Source organism: Lithobates pipiens, unplaced genomic scaffold, assembly GCF_037356315.1.
Source record: "Lithobates pipiens isolate NorthernLeopardFrog02 unplaced genomic scaffold, aLitPip1_a1.2 Scaffold_1, whole genome shotgun sequence".
Taxonomy (NCBI): domain Eukaryota; kingdom Metazoa; phylum Chordata; class Amphibia; order Anura; family Ranidae; genus Lithobates; species Lithobates pipiens.
This window is the reverse complement of record NW_027507685.1, coordinates 232,747,699-232,773,786: the sequence shown is the minus strand read 5'-3', so window position 1 is coordinate 232,773,786 and position 26,088 is coordinate 232,747,699. Positions and strand designations below refer to the sequence as shown.

Sequence of the window (26,088 nt, the reverse complement as noted above, 5' to 3'; positions counted from 1 at the left end):
GAACTTCCAGTCTCAGCCGTGACCGTAAGTGACGTCACCTGGCTCCTCCCAAAGTGTTGCGTCACAGACATGTGACTTTCAAAGCACTGCTTGTTATTTTTATAGTTATCACAGAGTTATAATACACATTTCTGGATTTAGCGCCACACCATTCATGTTCTAACAGTTTACTGTGTATGTGGTGACACTACAGGTGTCAGCGGCATTATCTTCTATTAGTCAGTCTACTACCTTTTTGTGTTTTTATTTTCATTTTCACTCATTTTTTTTTATATACCCTTTGGTACATACATTTATCATCATACACAGCATAGCACACAAGTTATTACACTCTTTATTCGCAGAGATTAAACACATCCTCCTACATAAGTTTTACCTGTTTATCTACAGCCCTCTCTCCTTTACAGCCATTCAAAGTGCAGAATTTATAAAGCTTGTCTGAGCTTTCAAAAAGCAGGAGGCAGGAACTGAAGTTACACTCTGCAGAGCTCAGAGAAGCGAGCTATGAGAACTGATTGGAGGGTGGGGACACTCTCCCTTCCCCCCCCCCCCTTCACACAGCACACAGCAACAGAGCTGAGGCTGTCAATCGCAGGCTGTATGCTGGAGCTCCCTCCACTTTTACTATTTTTCTCTTGCTTTGTTCATTTTTCATGTCTGAGGTTTACAACCACTTTAATTGTATATAATTTAATTTTGTTTCTTAACCCTTTCTTATTTTTCTGTCTCCTAGTTGACCATGTGTTGAGTCAGGTGCTCTTCTGCCAGCCCAACACATCAGTCCCGGGACTCCTGAAGATGTTTGATAATGACCAAATGTTCAGCTACAACTTCAGCAAGCGAACCACCTCCGCCTGGCTTCCTGACTTCGACCAATGGAGCGATCAAGCCTTCCCCAATGCAGCGAACATTTCAGCTTATTTGTCTCTTTGTGACAACCTTCGCGAGGCTTTAACTGAAGTACTAAAAGAAATAATGCCGGAAGCCAGAGGTGAGTGTCCATACTGTAGCTTCTGCCATAACCCCAGTATTTTCAGGAACAGCGAGTGTTTCTCTTTAAGATAAAAGTGGTCTCTGCAGCGGATTCGCAGGAAGATCACTTTTATCGGTGGCAGGAGAGGGGCGAAGACAACTTCCCCCTCTGAGCTTGGATGCCGAGTGAGGGAATGATGGCCCCCTGTTTCGGCTCCATAGCAATGGATGGCGGAAGCAACGTCAAACATCACTTCCGCCCAATCCTCTTAAATGGGAATATTTTTAAAAAAATTTTTTCTTAAATTACATAATTTTTTTTTTTCTTGAAATTAAGTGTAAAAGTTAGATCTGAGATCTTTTTGACCCTGGATCTCATATTTAAGAGGCCCTATCATGCTTTATTTCTTTTGCAAGGGATGTTTACATTCATTGTAATAGGGAAAAAAGTGACCACATTGGTTTTTTTTAAAAGGAAAGTGTAAAAATAAAAAAATAAAAAGAATAAGAAAAATATATTTTTTTTAAATTGCTTGTCCCGCTGAGCTCGCACGCAGAAACTAACGCTTACGTAAGTTGGGCCAACATATAAAAATGGTGTTCAAACCACACATGTGAGTTATCGCCGCGATCATTAGAGTGAGAGCAATAATTCTAGCACTAGACCTCCTCTGTAACTCAAGGCTGGTAACGTGTAGATATTTTTAGCGCTGTGGAAATTTAAGATTAATTCCTTGATTCATTTTTTTGATCGATCAAAATTCTTTTGATCGGTACTCACCTCTCCGCCGCCTTCCGGGTCTTCAGGGAGTTCCGTCGGAGATCAGGTTTCGACATGGACATCAACGTCACCGGACTCCTCCCCCTTCCTCAAGTGCCTCCGTCTGCTAACGAAGGGAAGGGGGGAGGAGTCCGGTGACATCGATGTCCATGACATCACCGGACAGCCTGGACAGCGATGGTAAATATGGATGTGGTTAACTGGGATCATTCAGTGAGCTAAGTGTAGGCAGATTTTTGATAACCTCCATTTTTAACATTGTTGTCCTTAGAGGCTGATAAGCTGTGATATTTTTGCCATGTGGATCGCGTTGCATTATGTGCGTTATAATTAATCGAAATTAGTCGATTAAAAAAAATAGATTAATCGAACATGAAAATTTTACTCAGTAACAGCCCTAGAAATTTTTAATCGTCGCCTATGGAGATTTGTAAGTGCCAAACTTTGTCGCCATTCCACAAGCGGGCGCAATTTTGAAGGGTGACATGTTGTGTATCAATTTACTTGGCGTAACATTATCTTTCACAATAGAGAAAAAAATTGGGCTAACTTTACTGTGTATTTTTCCCCAAAAATTGCGCTTGTAAGACCATTTGCCGCGAATACGATGTGACATAAAGTATTGCAATGACTGCCATTTTATTCTCTAGGGTGTCTGAAAAAAAATCTATATAATGTTTGGGGGTTCTAAGTAATTTGTTAAAGAAATAAAAATAATCAGGTTTTTTTGCTAACAAGAAAAGCAAAAAAACAGATTTTAACTTGTAAACAACAAGTGTCAAAAAGAGGATCGGGGCTGAAGTGGTTAAGTAATGTAAATTGTTTTTTTTCTAAGGCTTTAGGCAGGCTGTTTGATGTGGATCATTTGTGTTATTCCTTTTTTAATGCTTATTGTTATTATATTGTCATGTTATTACATTACCCACTTGCTGACCGCATAACTTAGTTATACGGCAGCAGAGCAGCTCTACTAGGTACATGATCTGGCACTTATAGGGGGTAGGGGGCACACACTGGCGCCGCAACTTGAAACAGCACAAGCCGATCAGCGGGTGCTGGCCAATAGATGTCCGCCAGAGCCGGCAACCACTGATCACTGAGGAGAGACACAGAACAGAGCTCTGCCTATGTAAGTAAGGCAGAGCTCCGCCCTGACATGGGGAAAGGGATTCATTTTGTGTCCCTGCAGACAATAAAATCCATCACATCCCTTAGTAAAAGCACCTCAAATAGTAAACACAAACACTGGTTAGGCAAACATGTAACCCTTTGATTGCCCCCAGTGTTTAACCCCTTCCCTGCCAATGTCATTAGTACAGTGACAGTGCATATTTTTAGCACTAAGCACTGTATTATGCCGCGTATACACAATCGGACATTCCGACAACAAAATCCATGTTTTTTTTTTTCTTTCCGACAGATGTTGGCTCAAACTTGTCTTGTATACACACGGTCACACAAAGTTGGTTGGAAATTCTGAACGTCAAGAATGCGGTGATGTGTAACATGTACGACGAGCCGATAAAAATTAAGTTCAATAGCCAGTGCTGCTCTTCTGCTTGATTCCGAGCATGCGCGGCACTTTGTGCGTCAGAATTGTGTTCACACGATCGGAATTTACGCCAACGGATTTTTTTGTCGGAAAATTTGAGAACCAGCTCTCAAATTTTGTGCGACGGAAATTTCCGATAGAAACTGTCCGATGGAGCCTACACACGGTTGGAATTTCCGACAAAAAGCTCCCAATCTAACATTTTCCATTGCAAAATCCGACCATGTATACGGGGCATTAGCGTGCCCGGGGAGGCACAGGTGCAGATTTCAGCAAGTCTACGGCAGACTGAAATAGGCATAAGTGACACTGGTTCCCACAAAGTGTCAGTGTCAGACTGGCCGCCGCAATATCACAGTCCAGCTAAAAGTTGCTGATCACCACCATTGCTAGTATAAAAATAAATAAATAAACATTTCAGTACCATAGTTTGTAGACGCTGTAACGTTTGTGAAAACCAATCAATATACGCATATTGGGATTTTGTTTTTACCAAAAATATGAAGCAGAATACATATTGGCCTACATTTATGAAGAAATTAGATTTTTTGTTTGTTTTGTTTTATAGCAGAAAGTAAAAAATATTGTTTTTTTTTAAAAAAAAAAGCCCAGATACTACCAAAAGAAAGCTTTATTTGCAGGAAAAAGTGAAATAAATAAAATTTGGGTACAGCGTTGCATGATCGTGCAATTGTCAGTTATAGTATTGCATAAAATGTCTTGGTCATGAAGGGGGGTAAATCTTCTGGTCGTCAAGTGGTTAAAACAAAACTCCTTATTTTAGGCCTTGTTCACACTTGTTCAATATACTGCCGTGGAACAAATAGCCTTAAAGAGGAAGTAAACCCTAATGGGTTTACTTCTTGGATTCCCTGCAAAGGTAAAGCATAATGGACTACTATGCATCTCATAGTATTCCATTATGTGTCACTTACCTGACACAGGAGCCAGCGATGTCACCGCTGTCCCCTTGTGTACGGAGCCTCCATCTTCTTGGTGGGTCTCGCTGCTCTGGTGCTGTGATTCGCCGGAGCAGCGTTGACGTCACTCCCGCGCATGCGCACGGTAGCCGACACTCGCGGCATATCGCCGCGATCTGTGGCCTGCCCAGTGTGCCTGCGCACCGCTGTCTATGGCGCATGCGCCGTAGACATCGGTGGCTGTCTTCGGGTAAATATCTCCTAAACCGTATAGGTTTAGGAGATATTTCTTGGACCTACAGGTAAGCCTTAATCTAGGTAAGCCTTAATCTAGGCTTACCTGTAGGTCAAAGTGTTTTGTAAGGGTTTACAACCACTTTAAGCCCTTGTACACACGGTCGGACATTCCAACAACCAAATCCGTCTGATTTTTTCCGACGGATTTTGTCCAAAACTGGTGTTGCATACACACGGTCGGACAAAGTTGTCGGAAAATCCGATCGTTCAGAACGTGATGACGTTTGTTTGTTACGACGGGACTACGTTGCAGCTAGTAGCCAATAGCTTTGGTCTTGTAATTTGATCTGAGCATGCGTGGCACTTTGTCCGATCGGAATTCTCTACAAACAATCGGACAAAGTCCAATCGGACCATGTTGTCAAAAAATGTTATATCCAGCTCTCAAACTTTGTTGGTCGGACATTCCGGCGGAAAAAATCCACTGGAGCCCACACACGGTCGGATTATCCGACAACACGATCCGATAGGACATTTTCCGTCGGAATTTCCTACCGTGTGTACAAGGGCTAATGCGTGTTGTTTGTTTAAAGGTAAATAAAAACATATTAAAAAACTCTCTCAAGTGTCTATTTTTTTGGGTGTTGTGAACAATGCCGAACGTGCTGCAAATGCATTGCAAGCGAATGCTGGCGCGTTAATGGCACTTTACCGTAGACTTGAATGAAGGAGGAGATGCTTGATCTCCTTTCAAATTTGTAGCTTAATTTTTGAAGCACAGCAAAGTGACACAAAGCAAATGCTTCACGTTTTGATCATGTGAACAGCTCTGTCTGCTGTCCATATTATCAATTGAAGATTTTTTCAAAAAGGTGTTACAAAACACACCTCAAACGCCTGCCTTTAATGCCAGTGTGGATAGGACCTTAGGGAATATAACTAAAATTACAAATTTTACCCAGAAAAGTAATAGAGGAGAAATCTTCCAATGGGGACACTAGTTCTGGTGACTTGGGGGGTCTCCAAGGAGTTCCCTTAATTTGCAGAGATTTCACTCTCATTTTCTGTTTGGCTATGGAATAGGAAGTGAAGGGAAATCTCCCGCAATGGAACACAGATGGTGAAAAAAAGTCTGACAGGGGTTATAACTCTCCCTTCTTCTAGCCAAAATGTAAAAAAAGTTTTGCCTATATGTAGCACTGACCCTCCGAAGGAGCTGCTGGTTTTATTGGGCTTACCATTACATTCTTGAGTGCTTCTCTGTCTAGGGTTTCCCGTGGTCGATCGCCCAAAGAAATATGGAACCTGACACTGAATCCTCTTTTGGGTTATTTATTTGAAGCAGAACAGAGTCTCTCAGTTTAAGGTAGAGGGTAAGGAGTAAGTTCGGGTACTTTGGACTGCAAAAATGGAAAGTCTCTTATAGGAAAAATCCAGAGAATAAGAACCGTTTCACAGCTGGATTTTACAACCCCCGGATAGACCTCCTCTCACTAGGCCCAGCAGCCGGTAGGGTGTTAAGTAAAGTCTCTGCCACAGACTTGAGCGTAGAATACTTGAGAAACTGAGGGACATAGATAAATTTAAAGAGCTACCATACGGTACCAGTATCTCTCAGCCGATCCGGTGATACCGTATGAGCGTAGATCCATGAAGTGTCCTTCAACTGAGCCTCCAGGCTCCTTCAGAGATCCAGCCTTGTGCACGTCCTTCTCCTGAAGAGTCCTCCCCTGGGGTTTCTCCAATTGCTGGGCCTCTCCCTTAGATGAGACGGCACCGGACCACCTTTGAATCAATAGGCCCCGAGATCCATTCAGGCCTGTCCCTGCAGTTGCGTTGCCTCGGGCTAGCCAGCCCCAAGACTTGGAAATGCATGGTTCTGCCCCCCAGGCCAAGAGGGCCATGGGGGCTGGTTAGGAAGACCAGATCCTAACTGACAGAAAATAATCTCCAGACCCCTGGCCTCGTGATCTCAGTATCTTAAATACCACCTCCCAGAATGCACAGCAGGAGAACACTCCCACTGGGCTGGTTTCCGAAAAGAAACATGGTATTCAATACACCCAGCTAGACTGCGTTCTTACTCTTGCCGGCGGTGACAGCGACACCTGCGGCCAAGAAGAACCCAGTGCAACCCAGCTGTACTGGTTGGTACTGAAACCATAAATTTAGCAAATTAGCACCAAAACCAAACTGCGGTCATTGGAAGTTTAACTTTGAAAAACATAGCGTATGCTCGTCAGGAGCCAGCGCTACATATAGTTCTACTTTAATTTGAAACTCAAGAAAGTTTATGCCGCGTACACATGACCGGACTTTCCGGCAGACTAGGTCCGACGTTCTTCCCAATGGACTCTTAGCGGAGCTCTGACGGACTTCCTGAACGAACGGACTTGGCCACACACGAACAGATGACGTAAGACAAATTCCCAATAAAAAAATATAAAAAAATAAAATCTCTTCATCAATTTAAGCCAATATGTTTTCTGCTACATATTTATGGTAAAATTAATATTAGTAATATTGATTGGTTTGTGCAAATGTTATAGCGTCTACAAACTATAGGATATTTTTATGTATTTTTTTTTTTTTTTTACTAGTAATAGCAGCAAAGGGAAATTTTTATTGGGACAAATCAAGACACCTAACCGACACTTTTGACATTTTGGGGACCTGTGACATTATTAGCCCTTGTACACACGGTCCGATATTCCAACTGTGTGTGGTCTCCATCGGACTGTTTCCGTCGGAGTATCCGACAGACCAAGTTTTCCAACTTGTTGGCAAAATTTTCCGACAAAATGCTCCGATCGGACATACTCCGATCATGTGTAGAGAATTCCGATCGGACAAAGTGCCACGCATGCTCAGATCAAATTCCTACACCAAAGCTATTGGCTACTGGCCTGAACGTAGTCCCGTCGTAACGAAATAACGTCACCACGTTCTGAACGATCGGATTTTCCGTCAACTTTGTCCGACCGTGTGTATGCAACAGTTTCGGACAAAATCTGATGGATTTGGTTGTCGGAATGTCCGACCGTGTGTACAAGGGCTAACAGTGATCAGTGCTAAAAAAAATAAAATGCACTGGTACTGTACTAATGTCAGTGGCAGGGAAGGGGTTAGCATCAGGGGGCGATCGAAAGGTTACGTTGTGTCCCTGGGAGGTTCTTTCTAACTGCGGGGGATGTGCTTTCACTAAAGGAAAACAGATATCCGTGTTTCTGCTTAGAAACATAAGATCTCCGTTTTCCCCTCTGGCAGAATGGCAATCTGCCTTGTTTCTTCCTCTCCTCAGAGCGATCGACGGGTCCAGGCAGACATCGCATATGCCAAATCCCTTGATTGGCTCGCCCTGTGTCCAATCACAGCAGGAGAGCATGCACCCCGGAGCCGAAGAAAAAAACTACATACAGGTATGTGATTTTGCGCTTAAGGGCCCTTAAGCGGTTAATTAGGCTGGGTTCACACCTATGCGAATTGGATGTGGGTATCCCCGATTCCAATTCGCATAGCAGGAGAATGTGATCGGCTCTCTGTGCAACCAGTTCACACATCTCCGGGGTGGCTGCGGAGCACATGGCACAGAAACGATGTGCGACGCTCGCTCCGTTTCAGGGCCAAATTCAGGCAAAGATTTGGCCCTAATTTGTCCCTGAACCAGAGAATGGGGATGCACAGCGTTTCTGTGCGATCCACAGCTGGTTCCAGTGTGAACCGAGCCTTAAATTGGATGTAAACCCACTCTCATGCTTTCTGAACTACTGCAATTTCGGTTATCTAGAAGGATATACATGCCTCATGCATGTATACTTATCTGTCAAATGTCTCCCCTCTGTCTGCTATGAGACCCGAAAAACTGCAGATTTTTTGGGTGGGTCTGTTTTCCAGGGCTCATTGGGTGGAGTCGTGATGTCAGTAGACTCCCCGCCCACCTCTACACTCCCCTTATCAACATGCATTTTCTCCTGTGTATTTCTTACACTGAACTTCTGCTATGATCACTAACATCCAGTCAAAACCCAGAAAAGTCCCCATATGACTTGGTGTGGAGCAGCCAATCCTTGCAGAGCTGCTGAAGAAAGGAGTAGGAGGGAGTTAAAAAAATAATGCATGTCTTAGGCTAGTGCACGAGATATGTAAATCACCTGCCAATCACAGCAAGGGGGAAGAACGGACAAAGTTTTCACAGTTTGTCTGTTTTATTTCACTGAAAAAAGACATGAGGATTGCTCAGAGCTGGATTAACTCTTTGTGGCAAGACTGGGCACAGCTGATCTGAAATCCCATACTCTATATTGTGCCAGACAAAAAAAAAAAAAAAAAATGTCAGGTTTACATCCACTTTAACCACTTGCTTACTGGGCACTTAACCACTTTCAGACCGGACCATTTTGCTGGTAAATGACCAGAGGTCTTTTTACACTTTGGCACTGCGCTGCTTTAACTGGTAATTGCGCGGTCATGCAATGTTGTACCCAAACAAAATTTGCGTCCTTTTCTTCCCACAAATAGAGCTTTCTTTTGATGGTATTTGATTGCCTCTGCGATTTTTATTTTTTGCGATATAAACGTAAAAAGACCGCAAATTTTGAAAAAAAATGATATTTTCTACTTTTTGTTATTAGAAAAATCCAATAAACTCAATTTTAGTCATACATTTAGGCCAAAATGTATTCAGCCACATGTCTTTGGTAAAAAAAAAGTCAATAATTGTATATTTATTGGTTTGCGCAAAAGTTGTCACATCTACAAACTAAGGTACGTTTTCTGGAATTTACGCAGCTTTTAGTTTACGACTGCCTATCTCATTTCTTGAGGTGCTAAAATGGCAGGGCAGTACAAAACCCCCCCAAATGACCCCATTTTGGAAAGTAGACCCCCTAAGGAAATTGATAAGAGGCATGTTGAGCCCATTAAATATTAAATTTTTTTGCCTCAAGCGATTGAATAATGACAAAAAAAAAATTTTTTTTTTTTTTTACACAAAGTTGTCACTAAATGATATATTGCTCACACATGCTATGGGCATATGTGAAATGACACCCCAAAATAAATTCTGCTGCTTCTCCTGAGTACGGGGATACCACATATGTGGGACTTTTTGGGAGCCTAGCCGCGTACGGGGCCCCGAAAACCAAGCACCGCCTTCAGGCTTTCTAAGGGCGTAAATTTTTGAGTTCACTTCTCACTACCTATTACAGTTTTGAAGGCCATAAAATGCCAAGATGGCACAAAACCCCCACAAATGACCCCATTTTAGAAAGTAGACACCCCAAGCTATTTGCTGAGAGGCATGTTGAGTCCATGGAATATTTTATATTTTGCCACAAGTTGCGGGAAAATTACAAACTTTTTTTTTTTTTTTTTCACAAAGTTGTCACTAAATGATATATTGCTCACGCATGCCATGGGCATATGTGAAATGACACCCCAAAATAAATTCTGCTGCTTCTCCTGAGTACGGGGATACCACATATGTGGGACTTTTTGGGAGCCTATCCGCGTACGGGGCCCCGAAAACCAAGCACCGCCTTCAGGCTTTCTAAGGGCGTTACAGTTTTGAAGGCCATAAAATGCCAAGATGGCACAAACCCCCCCAAATGACCCCATTTTGGAAAGTAGACACCCCTAAATTTAGGGGTACACTAGTGAGACTAGGTAATAAATGGCGGGTGCCCTGAAACTATAAAAAAATAACTAACCAACCAGCGTCACCTGTAACAGTTATATGGTGATCACTGGTGAAAGGGTTAACTAGGGGGCAATCAGGGGGCTTTATGAGGTAGTATATGGGGGTCCCTGGCGCTATAAAAAGCTGCGGCGAACCTAAATACCTACCTGCCTAACTAGCGTCACCTGTGACACTAATACAGCGATCAGAAAAACGATCGCTTATTAGGCTGGGTTCACACTGGAGCGATGCGGGAACGCCACGAATGCGGGTTCCCGCATCGCATGCCTCCCGGCGGCAATTCACACTGCCCTATGCGAACTGCTGGGAGTGTCAGTGAAATGTTAATGACACCCCCAGATCAGTTCGCATATCGCAGTGCGATCTGCAAACTTGGATCACATGGTGTGAACACCCATGCGATCCGATTCTGCTGCGGACCAAAAAAAGGGTCCCGTGCGAGTTTGCGGCGGGTGCGGCGGGTGCGACACGAATTCAGCCATACTATCTGTATAGCTGAACTCGAATCGCACAGAGATCGGATGTGATTTGCACTGCAGTGCGGTGCGAATCACATCCGTTCTCATAAACCGCTGCAATGTGAACCCAGCCTTAGTGACACTGGCGACGGGGGGTGATCACGGGGTTAAACCTTTATTGGGGGGGTTAGGGGGGTACCTTAGAACTAAAGGGGGCTAACCCTAACTGCCCTAACAGTTATTAGTCACAAATGACACCCGCCGGGTGATCAGGGGGTTAAACCTTTATTAGGTAATAAATGGCGGGTGCCCTGAAACTATAAAAAAATAACTAACCAACCAGCGTCACCTGTAACAGTTATATGGTGATCACTGGTGAAAGGGTTAACTAGGGGGCAATCAGGGGGCTTTATGCGGTAGTATATGGGGGTCCCTGGCGCTATAAAAAGCTGCGGCGAACCTAAATACCTACCTGCCTAACTAGCGTCACCTGTGACACTAATACGGCGATCAGAAAAATGATCGCTTATTAGGCTGGGTTCACACTGGAGCGATGCGGGAACGCCACGAATCCGCGGCGGGTTCCCGCATCGCATGCCTCCCGGCGGCAGTTCACACTGCCCTATGCGAACTGCTGGGAGTGTCAGTGAAATGTTACTGACACCCCCAGATCAGTTCGCATATCGCAGTGCGATCTGCAAACTCGGATTGCATGGTGTGAACACCCATGCGATCCGATTCTGCTGCGGGCCAAAAAAAGGGTCCCGTGCGAATTTGCGGCGGGTGTGGCAGGTGCGGCGGGTGCGGCGAATGGCTGAACTCGAATCGCACAGAGATCGGATGTGATTTGCACTGCAGTGCGGTGCGAATCACATTCGTTCTCATAAACCACTGCAATGTGAACCCAGCCTTAGTGACACTGGCGACGGGGGGTGATCGCGGGGTTAAACCTTTATTGGGGGGGTTAGGGGGGTACATTAGAACAAAAGGGGGCTAACCCTAACTGCCCTAACAGTTATTACAGTCACAAATGACACCAATGCAAAAAAAAAAAAATGACATTGGTGTCACTGTGACTGGGGGGCAGGGGTAATTGGGGGGGTGATCGGGAGGGTGTGAGTGTGCCTGGCATGTTCTACTGTGTGTGTAGAGTGTTGGTGCAACTCACCGATCCGCTCTCCTCCGTGTCGGAACGAAAAATACCGACACGGAGGAGAGAATACATCACTTCCTCTCCTGTGTTTACATTACAGGAGAGGAAGTGATGTTACGGGGGATTCCTATTCATCGGGAGCGATCGCGAGGGGGTGGCCATGAATGAATGGCCGCCCCCTCGTCCCGTATCGCTCCCGGACGAAAACCGACCGCTGCAGGCACCGGGCGGGGGCCCGATCGGGCCCCCGACCCGCGGGAGGCAAGGGACGTACATGTACGCCCATATGCCTGCCCGTGCCATGCTGTCGACGTACATCGTCGTGCGGCGGTCGGCAACTGGTTAAACACCCTTCCTGACCAGACCAATTTTCAGCTTTCGGTGCTCTCACACTTTGAATGACAATTACTCAGTCATGCAACACTGTACCCAAATGAATTTTGTGTCCTTTTTTCCCACAAATAGAGCTTTCTTTTGGTGGTATTTGATCACCTCTGGGGTTTTTATTTTTTGCGCTATAAATGAAAAAAGACCGAAAATTTTGAAAAAAAAACGCATATTTCTTTGTTTCTGTGACAGAATTATGCAAATTATTAATTTTTCTTCATAAATTTTGGCCACAATTTATACGGCTACATATCTCTGGTAAAAATAACCCAAATTAGTGGATATTATTTGGTCTTTGTGAAAGTTAGAGAGTCTACAAGCTGTGGTGCGAATCGCACAAAATTGATCACATCTGATGTACTGGTGGCCTATCTCGCTTCTTGTGACCCGAACAAGTCAGGAAAGTACAAATACCCCCCAAATGACCCCTTTTTGGAAAGTAGACATTCCAAGGTATTTAGTAAGAGGTATAGTGAGCTTTTTGATGTTGTCATTTTTTTCCCACAATTCTTTTCAAAATGAAGATTTTTCATTTTTTTTATTTTTCTCCACAAAATTGTCATTGTAATAGGTTATTTCTCTCAAATGGCATGTGTATACCACAAATGACACCCCCCAAAAAATTCTGCTACTCCTCCTGAGTATTACAATACCACATGTGTGGGACTTTTTCACAGCCTGGCCACATAGAGAGGCCCAACATGCAGGTAGCGCCATCACGTGTTCTAGAAGCATAAATTACACATCTAACTTGTTGACTACTTATTACACTTTTGAAATACCAGGACAATGACACGTGACACTGATGACAGATGGCACTGATACATGGCAATGATGACACTTATACGTGGCACTGATGACACGTGGCACTGATGACAGATGGCACTAATATGTGGCACTGATGACAGATGACACTAATATGTGGCACTGATGACACGTGGCACTAATACGTGGCACTGATGACACGTGGCACTAATACGTGGCACTGATGACACGTGGCACTAATACGTGGCACTGATGACACGTGGCACTAATACGTGGCACTAATACGTGCCACCGGTGACAGATGGCACTAATACGTGGCACCAATGACGCGTGACACTGATGACAGATGGCACTAATAAGTGGCATTGATGACACGTGACACTGACAACAGATGGCACGTGACACTGACAGGTGGCACTGATGACAAATGGCACTGATACGTGGCACTGATGACAGATGGCACTAATACGTGGCACTGAAGACAGATGGCACTATGTGGCACTAATAGCATGTGGCACTGATGACAGATGCCACTTATACGTGGCACTGATGACAGATGGCACTGGGGACAAATGGCACTGACAACAGGTGGCACTGGGGACAGATAGCACTGCGGGCAGGTGGCACTGGGGTGGGGTGGATTGCACTGGGGTGGATTGCACTGGGGCGGATGGCACTGGGGCAGGATGGCACTGGGGTGGATGGCACTGGGGCAGGATGGCACTGGGGGAGGATGGCACTGGGGGGGTGGCACTGGGGGGGATGGCTCTGGGGGAGGATGGCACTTTTTTTTTTTACACTTTTTTTTTACACTGTTTTTTTTTTTTTTCTTCTGTGCACTGACGGCTGCTGCAGCCGTTCTTCTCTCCCCTCTCACACGCTGTCTGTGTGAGGAAGGAGAGCGGCGCTGAGAGATGATCTCATATGTTTACATATGAGGTCATCTCCCATTGGACACGCCGATCACGCTGTAAACGGCCGCTGTGATTGGCCGTTTACAGCGATCTGTGTTTGCCTGTCCCCGGGGGACATGGCAAACACAGAACTTCCGCGATGCGCGCCCGCGGCGGCGCGCATTGCGGAAGTAAACATCAGGCCGTCCAGGGACGGCCAATTGCAGGAAAGCGCCCGCTCTAAGGCCGTAAATCGGCTATAGGGCGGGCGCGAAGCGGTTAAGCTTTGAAAAAACAAAACAAAAAACTGGAAGCTGATTGGTTTCTATGCAGAGCTGCACCAGATTTTGCACTTTCCAGTTTTAGGAAATCATCCCCACAATGTCAACATCTATCTATGTGTTGACATTGGATATACTGTATAGTATGTTAAGCAATGATGACCGCTGTTATTCTGCTAGGGGAAGCATTGTGCATTGCTTGGTGCCATAAGAGCATGAAAGTCTCATCTATCATGAAACATGATATGCTTCAGTTTTTTCAATGAGGGGGAAAAAAGAATTTATTTTGAAGTACAGCCAAGTTCCTACTTCTGATACTGTTCTACCACTACCCTGAATACACTATTTATATAGTGGAAGAACAGGAATTTCAGACCGACTGGATCTAAGGATGCAGCAACAAATGGAGCTTCATCTACCATGTTTTATTTTTAGGTGGTACTCAAACGATGGTGTTCACAGCACAACCCCTCCGAATCGGGATGCCCAACACATTGATCTGTTTCATCAGTGACGTGTACCCCCCTGCACTGACCGTCATCTGGAGGAAGAATAGTGAACTGTTGTCAAAAGAGTCCACATCTCCTGGATACTTCGCCTTGTATGATGGGAGCTTCCAAGCCTTCTCTTACCTCAACGTCACCCCTAACTATAATGATGTCTATTCCTGTAATGTGCAAGTGGCGGGTGATAGCAGGACTATCGTCGAATACTGGGGTCAGTATATCAGTCATTCTATAAAATGTTTTAGCTTGCTGAAGTTGACTTGCCTTAATGAAGTAATCTGTGGTCATCAGTCCCAGATTTATACTTGCAGTTCCAGTGATGGCAAATTTTGGCACCCCAGATGTTTTGGATCTACATTTCCCATGATGCTCATCCACTGTGCAGTGTAGTTGAGCATCATGGGAAATGTAGTTCCAAAACATCAAGGTTCACCATCACTGCCCTAGGTCAACTGTCTTGTGTTGCTTCTCTCCTACCCTAGTCAACTGGCTAGCATTAATATCTCACTAATGAGATTGATGTCATAGACAAGTGATTCTCAATCAGGGTTCCTCCAGAGGTTGTAGGGGTTCCTTCAGCATTGGGCAATTTCTGCCTCTCAGATAAGTTCCCACTGACACTATTGATCTTTTTAGCTATCTGTAAGGAGGTAATTGTTCCCAATGACCACAAGTGTAAGGACCATTCTTCCCATTGACCATCACATTAATGTAGCATGAATTGAAAAATTCTAATTTTTAGAAGGGGTTCCCCAAGACCAGAGACCTATTTCAAGGGTTCCTCTGTGTTGAAAAGGTTGAGAAAGGCTGTCATAGACACACCATATGTGCCATGGCCGACATAGCTGAGGGGAAAGGGCTGGAAGGGGCAGTTAGCCTTCTCAGCGTCAGTAAATGTGGAACCTACAACTAGTTCTCAAGTTCTGTTATAGATATATGGACCCAAGAAAAAGGCCCAAGCTGTTCAGGGACAGCAACTAAGAAGACCTAGATGGAATGCCTGAACGGGAAATATGTTACTGACCATCAGAAATATGGAAAGCATTGCACAACGGCTCCTTTCCCTAGGCCAGTGGTTTTCAACCCTGTCCTCAAGTACCCCCCAACTGGCCATTGTTTGGGAATTTCTCTTTTGCCGCGTACTCACGACTGGACTTTCCGGCAAACTAGGCCCGACGGTCTTCCCGACTGACTTTTGCCTAAATTCCGACAGACTTTTATAAAGAACGGACTTGCCCACAAACGATTGGACTAAGTCCGTTCCTTTTAAACGTAATGACGTAAATGGGACTAAACAAGGAAGCTCAACAGCCAGTAGCCAATAGCTTCCCTTGCGTCATATTTGGTCCGTCGGACCAGCACACAGATGAACGTTTTTCCCAAATTAAGTCCGTCGGAATTGAGTCTGCCGGATAGATTTGAAACATGTTCTATTTCTAGATCCATCTGATTTTTCTCCCGAAAAATGAACAAATTAGCCCACACATGTTCGGATTGTCCAACGGACTAATCCCGTCAGACCTAGTCTGCCGGAAAGTCCGGTTGCATGTACGCGGCATTAGATAAAATAGCTGTGCAAAATACCAAGCCATTGACTCTGATTTAAAGCACCTGTACAAGATAAAGGAAAACCTGCAAACATGTCCCATTGGGGGTACTTGAGAACAGGGTTGAGAACCTCTGCCCTAGGCCACGGTCCATATTAGCAGTAATCCACCCCTTGTGCCACGTACACACGATCGGAATTTCAGCCAGCAAAAGACCGATGAGAGCTTTTCATCTGAAAATGCGACCGTGTGTAGGCTCGGAAATTTACGTTTTTTTCACAGGTGAATGGGTAGTGGTACATTGTACCCCAAACTCATTCACATAGGGTGGGGGGCCGGAATCCAAGGCTCCCTTATTAAAGGGGGCTCCCGGATTCTGATAAGCCCCCCACCCGCAGACCCCGACAACCAACGGCCAGGGATGTCGGGAAGAGGCCCTTGTCCTCATCAACATGTCCCATGTTGAGGGCACGCAGCCTGGTACTGCTCGAGGGGGGCGCTTGCTCATCCCCACCCCCTTTCCTGACCGGCCGTGTAGCGTGCTCGGATAAGGGTCTGATATGGACCTAGAGGGGGACCCCCACACTGTTTTTTCGGCGTAGGGCTTCCCCTTTAACTCCATACCAGGTGCCGGGGCCAGCGACGCCTCCTGTCCGGGCGGGAAAAGTCCATTCATTTCAAAAGTATGGTGGACTTACACACATACGGCTGTATTGTCCGCCAAAATGTGAGTCCGGCGGACATATTTAGGTGCAAAACTACTTTCTTAGTCCGCCGGACTTTTGGGTAAAAAAAGTCTGCCGAAGCCCACACATGGGGGGATTGTCCGGCAGGACTTTTCCACTGGATTGTTTGATCGTGTGTACGCGGCTAAAGGAACCCAAATATCCTCACGAAATGCAAATCTTTATTTTAACTACTTGCCGACTGTATAACCTAGATATACAATGGCAAGGCAGCTCTCCTGCACCCACCTAGTATGTGGGCTGGCACTTTCAAGTTAGGGGGCGTGCAGGTGTGCCGGAGGAAACCCTGCTCTGCTGTGATTTTACACAGCAGATGTTGATTAGTGAGTGCCAGCATGGATTACTGCTGGCACCCGCTGATCGCCCGAAACACACACAGGATATGGAAACAAGGCAGAGCCCTGTCTTGTCAACGGGGAAGTATTAGATTTTCTTTCCCTAGATGTTTAACCCCTTCACAGCCAGTGTCATTAGTACAGTGACAGTGCATATTTTTAGCACTGATCGCTGTATTGGTGTCACTGGTCCCCAAAAAGGGTAAAAAGTATCAGTTAGTGTCAGAATGTCTGCCGCAATATCGCAGTACCGCTTTAAGTCGCTGATTGCTGCCATTACTGCAAAGTAGGAACATGGATCCATGCCTTCCCCTAGTAAAAGCACCTCCCCCACAGTGCACAAAAACTAGCTAGGCACACATTTAACCCTTCGATCGCCCCTGTTGTTTAACCCCTTCCCAGCCAGTGTCATTAGTACAGTGACAGTCCATATTTTTAGCACTGATGACTGTATTAGTGTCACTGGTCCCCAAAAGGTGTCAGCTAGTGTCCCAACTTTCCGCAGCAATATTGCAGTCCCATTATAAGTCGCTGATCACCACCATTATTAGTAGAAAAAAATATATATAAAAATATCCCATAATTTGCAGACACTATAACTTTTACACAAACCAATCAATATACACTTATTGGGATTTTTTTTTACCAAAAATATGTAGCATATTGTTTTGTTTTTCAAATGTGTTGGCCCTTTTTTGTTTATAGCACAAAAAAACAAACAAAAAAAAAACACAGGTGATAAAATATCACCAAAAGAAAGGTCTATTTGTGGGGAAAAAGGGACTTAATTTTAGGTTGCATGACCGCACAATTGTCAGTTAAAATAACGCTGTGCCGTATCGCAAAAAATGGCCTGGTCATAAAAGGGGGTAAATCTTCCGGAAGGTCAAGTGGTAACATTTTATTACAACTGTCTTTTTTTTTTTTAAGGTACCCGAATTTAGAGAACTTTTTAAAACTTTTAGTTCTGTAGGTCATCCAGCATGAACACTTTTTTTTACAAAATGATCTTCTGTCTGCCCCTTTAAAAATCACGGAGCTCTCACTTGTACATGTAGAGTCAGATCCATCTATATCTGTATTTCACTTTTATTCTCTATTTCTAGTTCCAGACTACCCAGTTCCCTCTGATGTTTTGGAGAACGCATTGTGCGGGTTGGGTTGCGCTCTTGGTATTGTCTTCCTCTTCCTAGGTTTCATGTTCCTCTGTCTTTCCAAAAAACTACAACAGACGGGTAAGTTCGGGACTTCTTGTGCTTGTGTTCAAGAGGAAGAAATTTGTTTCGTGATTGTAAAGTATGTAAAGAGGAAATGCAGATTTCCGTACATAGAAAAAGTATATATACAGTAACATATAACATTAACTTTGTTTTTTGAAGCTGTGAGGGCTTGTTCTTACTCGCACCTTAGGGATGGGCCGAACGACCGCTTGTTCCATTCGCGCCAGAACATCGGGAAAGTTTGGAACTGAATAACAAACCCTGTTGAAGTCTATGGGACCCAAATGTGAAAAATCAAAAGTTCCCATTTTGAAGGCTTATATGCAAGTAATTGGGCATAAAATGGTTATAGGGGTCTGGGTACTGCCCTGGGGGACATGTATCAATGAAAAAAAAGTTTGTAAAAAATGTAATTTTTAAATAAGCAGTTATTTATTGATGCTTAAAGTGAAAGTATAAAAATGAAATATTTCTTTCAATATAGTGCCAGGGGGGTCACTTTAGTCCACCTGTAAAGTGGCACATCTTTACGGTTTATAGAAGCTGCTGTAGCAATAATACAGCCCAAAAAATGAAATTTTCCCTGTAAGCTTTCTTTATTTTGTAAGCAACGGCTTGAGCCAGTCTGTATGATGAGGCCACAATGTGTTACACGGGGAAAAAGATTAGAGATTTTTTGGATAAATTCTGGTGTCTCTACCACAGACTTTGGACTTCTACTTCTGTAGCAGGTGTGTAAAAATTGTTCTTTGGCTGTAACCCTATAGAGGTACTCTTGATGAAAGCAAAAATTGGCCTTGCTGCCAAAAATTGTAATGATATGTACCAGTCAAACAAGTACAGAGAAATTGTTCTTTGGGTGTCTGTAGCACATTCACACCGTAACCTTATAGAGGTACTCTTGATGAAAGAAAGAAATGGCCCTGATGTCAAAAATTGTAATGATATGTACCTGTCAAACAGGTGAGAAAAGATTGTTCTTTGGATGTCGATGGTGCCTGCACACTGTAACCCTATAGAGGTACTCTTGATGAAAGCAAGAATTGGCCTTGCTGTCAAAAATGTTAATGATATGCACCTGTCAAACAGGTGTGGATAAATTGGTCTTTGGGTGTTAATTGTGCCCATGAAACCTACACCAAAAACATTCTTCCATATGAAATCAATACCCACAACTATAGGCATCCTAGAAGTCCTGTAGAGATTCCAAATCCCCAAAACACTTAATCAGAGACATCGGCATCAGAGGCTTTATAGCTACTGGTAATCCAGGACTGATTCATTTTGATAAAAGTCAGATGGTCCACAGAGTCTGTGGACAGACGCATTCTATGATCAGTAACAAAACCTCCTGCAGCACACTGGATGCAAGGGAGCCCAGCAGCTCAATAGCATATGGCCAAATTCTTGCCAGTGGTCTAGTCTTATGACCCAGTAAGCCAGTGGATCGTTGATGGAAAGCTCTCCATCCTTGTTTTCGTCCCTAGATAATCATCCAACATGTGATGCAGATGCTGCTGATGGGATGTGGAAGCTGAGAGCCCTGGGCGGCGAGGATTAAAAAAAATTGAGAAATGCATCACTTAGAGATGCCTTCTCCACCGCTCCTCTTGACCAACAGAAGCCTCAAAACTACGTTTTCCATGACACTGTAACCTACCAGTCGGGAAATGCATTCTGTAGACTTCTCTTTATGGTGTCCTTAAGATATTTCATCTTCTGCACTCTCTGTGGGGACGGGATGAGTTATGAGACTTTACCCTTATTACAGTGGTCAATGATTGTTGCCAACCAATACTGATCCTTCTTCTTTATGGCACGTATTCTTGGGTTCTTTCGCAGGCTTTGAAGCACGAGGGAGCCCATGCACCGCACATTTGCAGAAGCATGAGAAGCAGACTCCCTGGTGTCACTGAGGATTAGAGTATCACACAGGGACTCATTTATGGCTCTCCGCTGCATGTGCAACCGCTACAGCAGTCAAAATGTAGGCGATTTACAGTGGTTTGAATTTCAGCCAACTGAGCACTGGATGTGTATGACCGCCTAAAATGGCTACACACTCTTTTGGCCTGCTTTATCTTCCAACCCTAGGTACTTATTTAGGAAATGCTGCACCACCAAAGTGAGGGCAGAGAAATTTTACGGCTATAGTTTACAGCTGGTGGTGTGCTGCTAGCAGATGTGCTGCAAGGACCTTGGACACCCTACGCTATACCTTCATCCCTGTCAGTGGAGGCTGCTGAGAGGTCATGATGTATAACAGGGACAGACTGAGGTGAGTAAGGAGGAGGGACAGATTTGTGCCCCATTTTGTGGCTTTTAGGTGCTCTTGCCAACGGCCTGAGTGGTGGGAGGTTAAATGCCTTGTCAAGCATATGGTACCCAAATGGTTGGTGTTTTTGCCACACTTGATGCGCTTGAGACAAAGTTTGCAAATAGCAACAGTGCAATTGGCTGCACATATACTAAAAAAGGCTTAGCTGTGGAAAGTGGGCCAGGAGATAACAGCTCCACAATGTGATGGAATAGAGTGGCTGCTCTCTACTCTTTCATGATAGCTGCCCCGTTGGGGTTGTGCCTCAGCCTCACTTTCCTCCTCTGCTCTATCCGTCGCCCAAGTCGAGTCAGTGACCTCATCATCATCATCTCCTCCAGCCTCATTAGCACTGGAGGAGATGATGATCTCCCCTCTATGTAGGCTCATATTACTGCCTTCCTCAACCTCATAACCAACATCTGAACCAATGCATCATCAAGGAGCAAGTGGCTGAAGCTGAAAACAGCTGAAAAACTCCTCTCAGAACCCACTAGTTTTGGGGGGTTTTTTTTACAGGAAAAAAAAACGCCCCAGCCAAAACCAGTTTACAACAGCCTATGTGTACATGGACACATAGGATATTATGCTGGAGAGTTTTTTGACTGTAGAAAAAAACGTCTGATGCCAAAAATAGCAGCTGTAAAAACATGTAAAAACATACATAACTCTGAAAAAAGCTGAAAAATGTCAAAAAACTTAAAAAAATGTGGCTATTCGGTGTGTATCAGCGTTTCTGAGCCATACACTTTTGTGGGAGTATAATTTTGTTGAAAAAAGCTAAAAAATTCTACAGCTAACACTGTAAAATCACAGTAAAACTCATTCTACAGTTACAGCTTTCTACAGCTAAAGCTACTGGCTTTTTTATAATGTCCAGTGTGCATGAGGCCTTAGGCCTTCTGATCTTGGGAAATGTTTTTGACATGGATAATAAAGAAATGTTTCTCATAATTGTTCTCCATTCTGTTCCCTACAGATTACACCGATTAAATTGAGCAAAATCTCAAGTCATCTTTTTTGAAGATCAAATAGTTCTTGTGATGACTTACCTGCTGTAGTGTCAAGATATTCTCCAACCATGACGTGGTGGCTCTTTTAGTGTCAAAATTAAATTTTACCATTAACTGAGAATGACTATGCATCTATGCTTTGCCTCCAACATTCAACTGATTCCATGTGTTGATTCCATGAAAATAAAGTATACGTTGTTTTTTTGTTTTTTTTCCCTTCCCTCTTTTTTTGTTCTTATTTCCTTTACTCTGCAATAGAAGATAAGTGTCAGAAGTTTACAATACTAAAAGAAAATACCTTTGTACTTTAACATCTGTGTTTATTACAGTATATTAAAGTGGTTGTAAACCCTTACAAACCACTTTGACCTACAGGTAAGCCTAGATTAAGGCTTACCTGTAGGTCCAAGAAATATCTCCTAAACCTATATGGTTTAGGAGATATTTGCCCGAAAACAGGCACCGCTGTCTACAGCGCATGCACCGTAGACAGCGGCGCGCAGGCGCACTGAGCGTGGCATTCTCAATGACGGAGCTGCCGCGCGTGTCGGCTCCCGTGCGCATGCGCGGGAGTGACGTCATCGCGGCTTCGCCGAATGACAGCGGCGGAGCTGCGAGACCCCACCAAGAAGATGGATGAGGCGGACTACAGGGGACAGCGGCGACTTTGCTGGCTCCTGTGTCAGGTAAGTGACACATAATGGACTACTATGCGATGCATAGTAGTCCATTATGCTTTGCCTTTGCAGGGAATGAAAGAGGAAGTAAACTCATTTACTTCCTCTTTAATAATTTGTTTTCACTCCATGCAGAAAGTATGAAGTTAAGAGCAGCCTTTTTCAACCAGGTTGCCCGGCACCCTGAGGTGCCTTGAGGTTTCATCAGAGGTGCCTTGGCAAAATGCCTAAAAATTGGTCAAAAAGTTCAGGTTCAGAAGAACTCAAATTTGCCAAAATCTTCAACCATGTCACTTCTAGTGACTCCTCCTCCGCAGCAATAATTGGAGATTTTGACAAGATGGCTGTTTTCACAGAACACCGGCACAGTGTATACACCAAGTTGCACGATATAATGAGTGGACATTGTTAATCTGCCCGCTAGTAACCGACAATATGTTCTTCTCCAAGGCGGCGACAACTTTTTTCCTCCTTACCCGGTGTTCTGTGCAAACAGCTAACTCATCGTGTACCCTAGTGTATATATACGCTGTCAGTGTTCTGTGAAAACAGCCAACTCGTCCAAATCTCCAATTATTGCTGCTGGAGAGTCACCAGAAGTGACGTGGATGGAGATTTTGGTCAGTTGGAGTTTTCAGCAGAACACCAGGCATGTGAAGGCTGCCTTCACAAAGTCACAGGATTTCATTGTGCACCATTACATCCTTCTAGCTGCCAGCGACCAATGGCATCAACAGTTGATAAGGAGGATGACAGTTGCCTGCATAGCATCCTTGTTTGCCCCTCCCCTGTCCTTCTCCATCAGCGTTGGGGTCAAATTTTAGCTGAGTGATGGGGAAAACTGAGGGACAAGAGAAACATTGGAATACTAGTCAGTACAAGTATGTGCTTTGGAAGAATATATCACTTCTAACGTTGGGTGTCCTATGTGTGAGGATATTGCTGCATTATGTAAAACTATTAAAATTGTTTTTATATTTTAGAATGTTGCGCCTCAAGACTGTCCGTAGTTTTTAAAGGGTGCCCAGAGACGGACCATCATTTTTAAAGAGTGCCCAGCGACTGACCATCATTTTTAAAGGGTGCCTTGAGATTGCCCTTTAATTTTAAAGGATGCCTTGAATGAAAAAAGGGTGCAAAACACTGGTTTAGAGTGACACAAAATTCTGGTTAAAGGAAACATTTATATTGGTCTTCTATTACTCTCAGCCTCCACCAATGCTCCACCTGCTCACTCCTGAGATGGACTAGGGACCAATGGCGGCCCATCCATAGGGGGGCACGGTCGACCCCCCCACCCCAGGCAGTCACAAAAAAATTAACAAATAAATAAATTTTAAAATGGCCCTTAAAAAAATGGAAAAAAGGTCCTTAAGTGCACTGTATTCGAGCACCGGACACAGTGCACTATGGGAAGTGCCAAATCTATGCAATCACGAGATTGCAGATGAGGCACTTCATTTGCTGGCTTTTAACCTGCCTTGCGGCGCAATACAAATCGCCAAACAGCATCCGCCTGACGCCTGTAGTATGAGCGGGTGCTTTGAGTGACAGGCTAGTTAGTATGTCACTTCCGGTTTCCCCTGTGTCAGTGCACCCGAGTGGAGCAAGCATGAGGATCGGAATCCTCCACTGCCACTGTCTTCAACTAATCATCAAAGAGAAACAATAAAGAAAGCACTGAGCAAGGTACTGTGATCTGAGCAGTGAGTGTGTTACCCTGTCAGTGTCTGTCCAGTGTCCACTATACAGCAGCACCTTGTACTGTGATCTGTGATCGGACTGCAGGTGGAGGGAGGGAGGGGGAAGGTGACCTGCTACTTCTGTGCCCCGGGAATAAACCTTCAGTCATTTACCCGACAATGTGCTCATTACACATCATCTCCTGACTGTATACCACATGAGGGGTCCCAGCACCGTGTCCTGCTACAACCATGGTTTACAGACAGTATATCCCCACCTTAACCAGGTCTATCTATCTGTATATATATTTCTATATGTAGCACTGACCCTCAAAGGAGCTGCTGAATTTGATTGGGCCTGTACTCTGCTATTAAACCCCCACTGACTTGGCTCAGTCCCCTTGAAACAGCTGTGGTGCAATGTGGGTTGTGAAGCTAATAGTGAAGCATAATCCCACAATGTGCAGTATAACAACAATATACCTTTGTTATTACCTGGGTATACGGTTTTCCACCTGCTGGAAAAGGAACAGCACTCCACACCAATTGTACTTAACCAAAAACTTTTTTTTACTGGGGTTAGTGTAAAATAGTTATTACAGCATTTGTATTGTCACATCAAAATAATGTAACGGGACAGTAGGTATGCACAACAATTTGTACATGTACAGTTGCCTTAGATGATCCCTGAGAATGTGTCTCCAATTGGGACTAGTGCTCAGAGTAACTATGCCTTACTCGGGCACCTTTCCACTTCCAGCACACTCTGGTGACTACAGGAATGCAGACTTAATAATAGAACACAACACGAATACTAGGGAGCTCCCCCTACTTTGAAAGGATGCAAGGTCTTGCAATAAGAGATGCAGTCTGTGGTCTTCTGTCTTCTGCTAGCTATTTGTGTTGTAACAATAGTAATCCAACAGTGGAACAACAAGGGTTAACGTAAGATGAATATTAGAACTGTTCCTGTAGTGTGGTACACCTGCAACTGCCTCTGGTGTAATTAGCTTTGGGCAAGGCCATCTTTAAGGCAGGGCAAAAGGGGCAGCTGCCCTGGGCTCTGTCATTGTTGTGGGGCCCAAAGCAGCTGCCTCATACTTGCCAACTATGCCAGTTTAAATTCCCTTGTTCCTTGAAGTTTTAGTCCGGTGCTGTGTCCTGATATCTCAGTGTGAAGTGCTGGTACTAATGATTCACCTGCAGACCCTGTGTTCACATGTAAATAACCAGCATTCATATGTAAATAGCAGCGGCATTACTAAGTAAATAGCTGTGGCCGGCGGCATTGATATGTATATCATGCTCCCCTGCAGTGAGGAGATGATGTGCTGTAACCTCTAGCAACCAATCAGTGAGCAGTATTACTGTACAGTAATCTCTATCAACCATTTAACAAGCAAAAATCATTTGCTGTAACCTCTAGCAACTAATCAGTGAGCCGTAATGTGTGCTGTAACATCTAGCAACCAGTCAGTACGCAGTAATGATATGCTGTAACCGCTGGCAACCAATCTCAATTGCTGCCTGATCTGATACAGTAACTGATTTTAAGTCTAGCTGCTATTTATTGTATGTCTCAGAACAGGTGGAGAGTGAAATTGCATGGGGGGGGGGGGGGCAAGAAAAATTTTGCCCAGGGTCTAAACTATATAAAAGATGGCCCTGGCTTTGGGTAACACAGTGCCAATAGTATAATGAAGGGTAGGCTTGAGGCCTGCTTAAACTCAGTCTATTAGATTCTCTTCCATGGGACTACAGATCCCAGCAACACTGTGCTAGATTGTCTATGTGTATGAAAAGTGCATTAGGAAACTGTGGGCAATAGCCCTCTCACCAAACTGGGTCTGAAGAATAGAACAGCTCCGCTCCGGTGCACTTCACGTCTTCTCGCTGGCCGGCGCTGTCACACCGCTCCACTCCGTAAGATGAACCAGGACCCTCTGAA

The 26,088-nt window shown here is 44.4% G+C and overlaps 1 protein-coding gene across 2 annotated transcripts in view; it reads left to right on the top strand.

The window, feature by feature from the left end:
- The window catches only part of LOC143984619 (class II histocompatibility antigen, M alpha chain), a 49,439-nt gene extending 27,453 nt beyond the window's left edge, over window positions 1-21,986 (top strand). For both annotated transcript variants that reach the window (XM_077484653.1, XM_077484652.1), the window contains exons 2-5: window positions 734-991; window positions 14,533-14,814; window positions 18,338-18,466; window positions 21,748-21,986. In XM_077484653.1, the coding sequence (XP_077340779.1) occupies window positions 734-991; window positions 14,533-14,814; window positions 18,338-18,466; window positions 21,748-21,761 (683 nt within the window). In that variant the 3' untranslated portion in view covers window positions 21,762-21,986. The remainder of the gene's footprint in view (window positions 1-733; window positions 992-14,532; window positions 14,815-18,337; window positions 18,467-21,747) is intronic.
- Window positions 21,987-26,088: the final 4,102 nt, after the last annotated feature.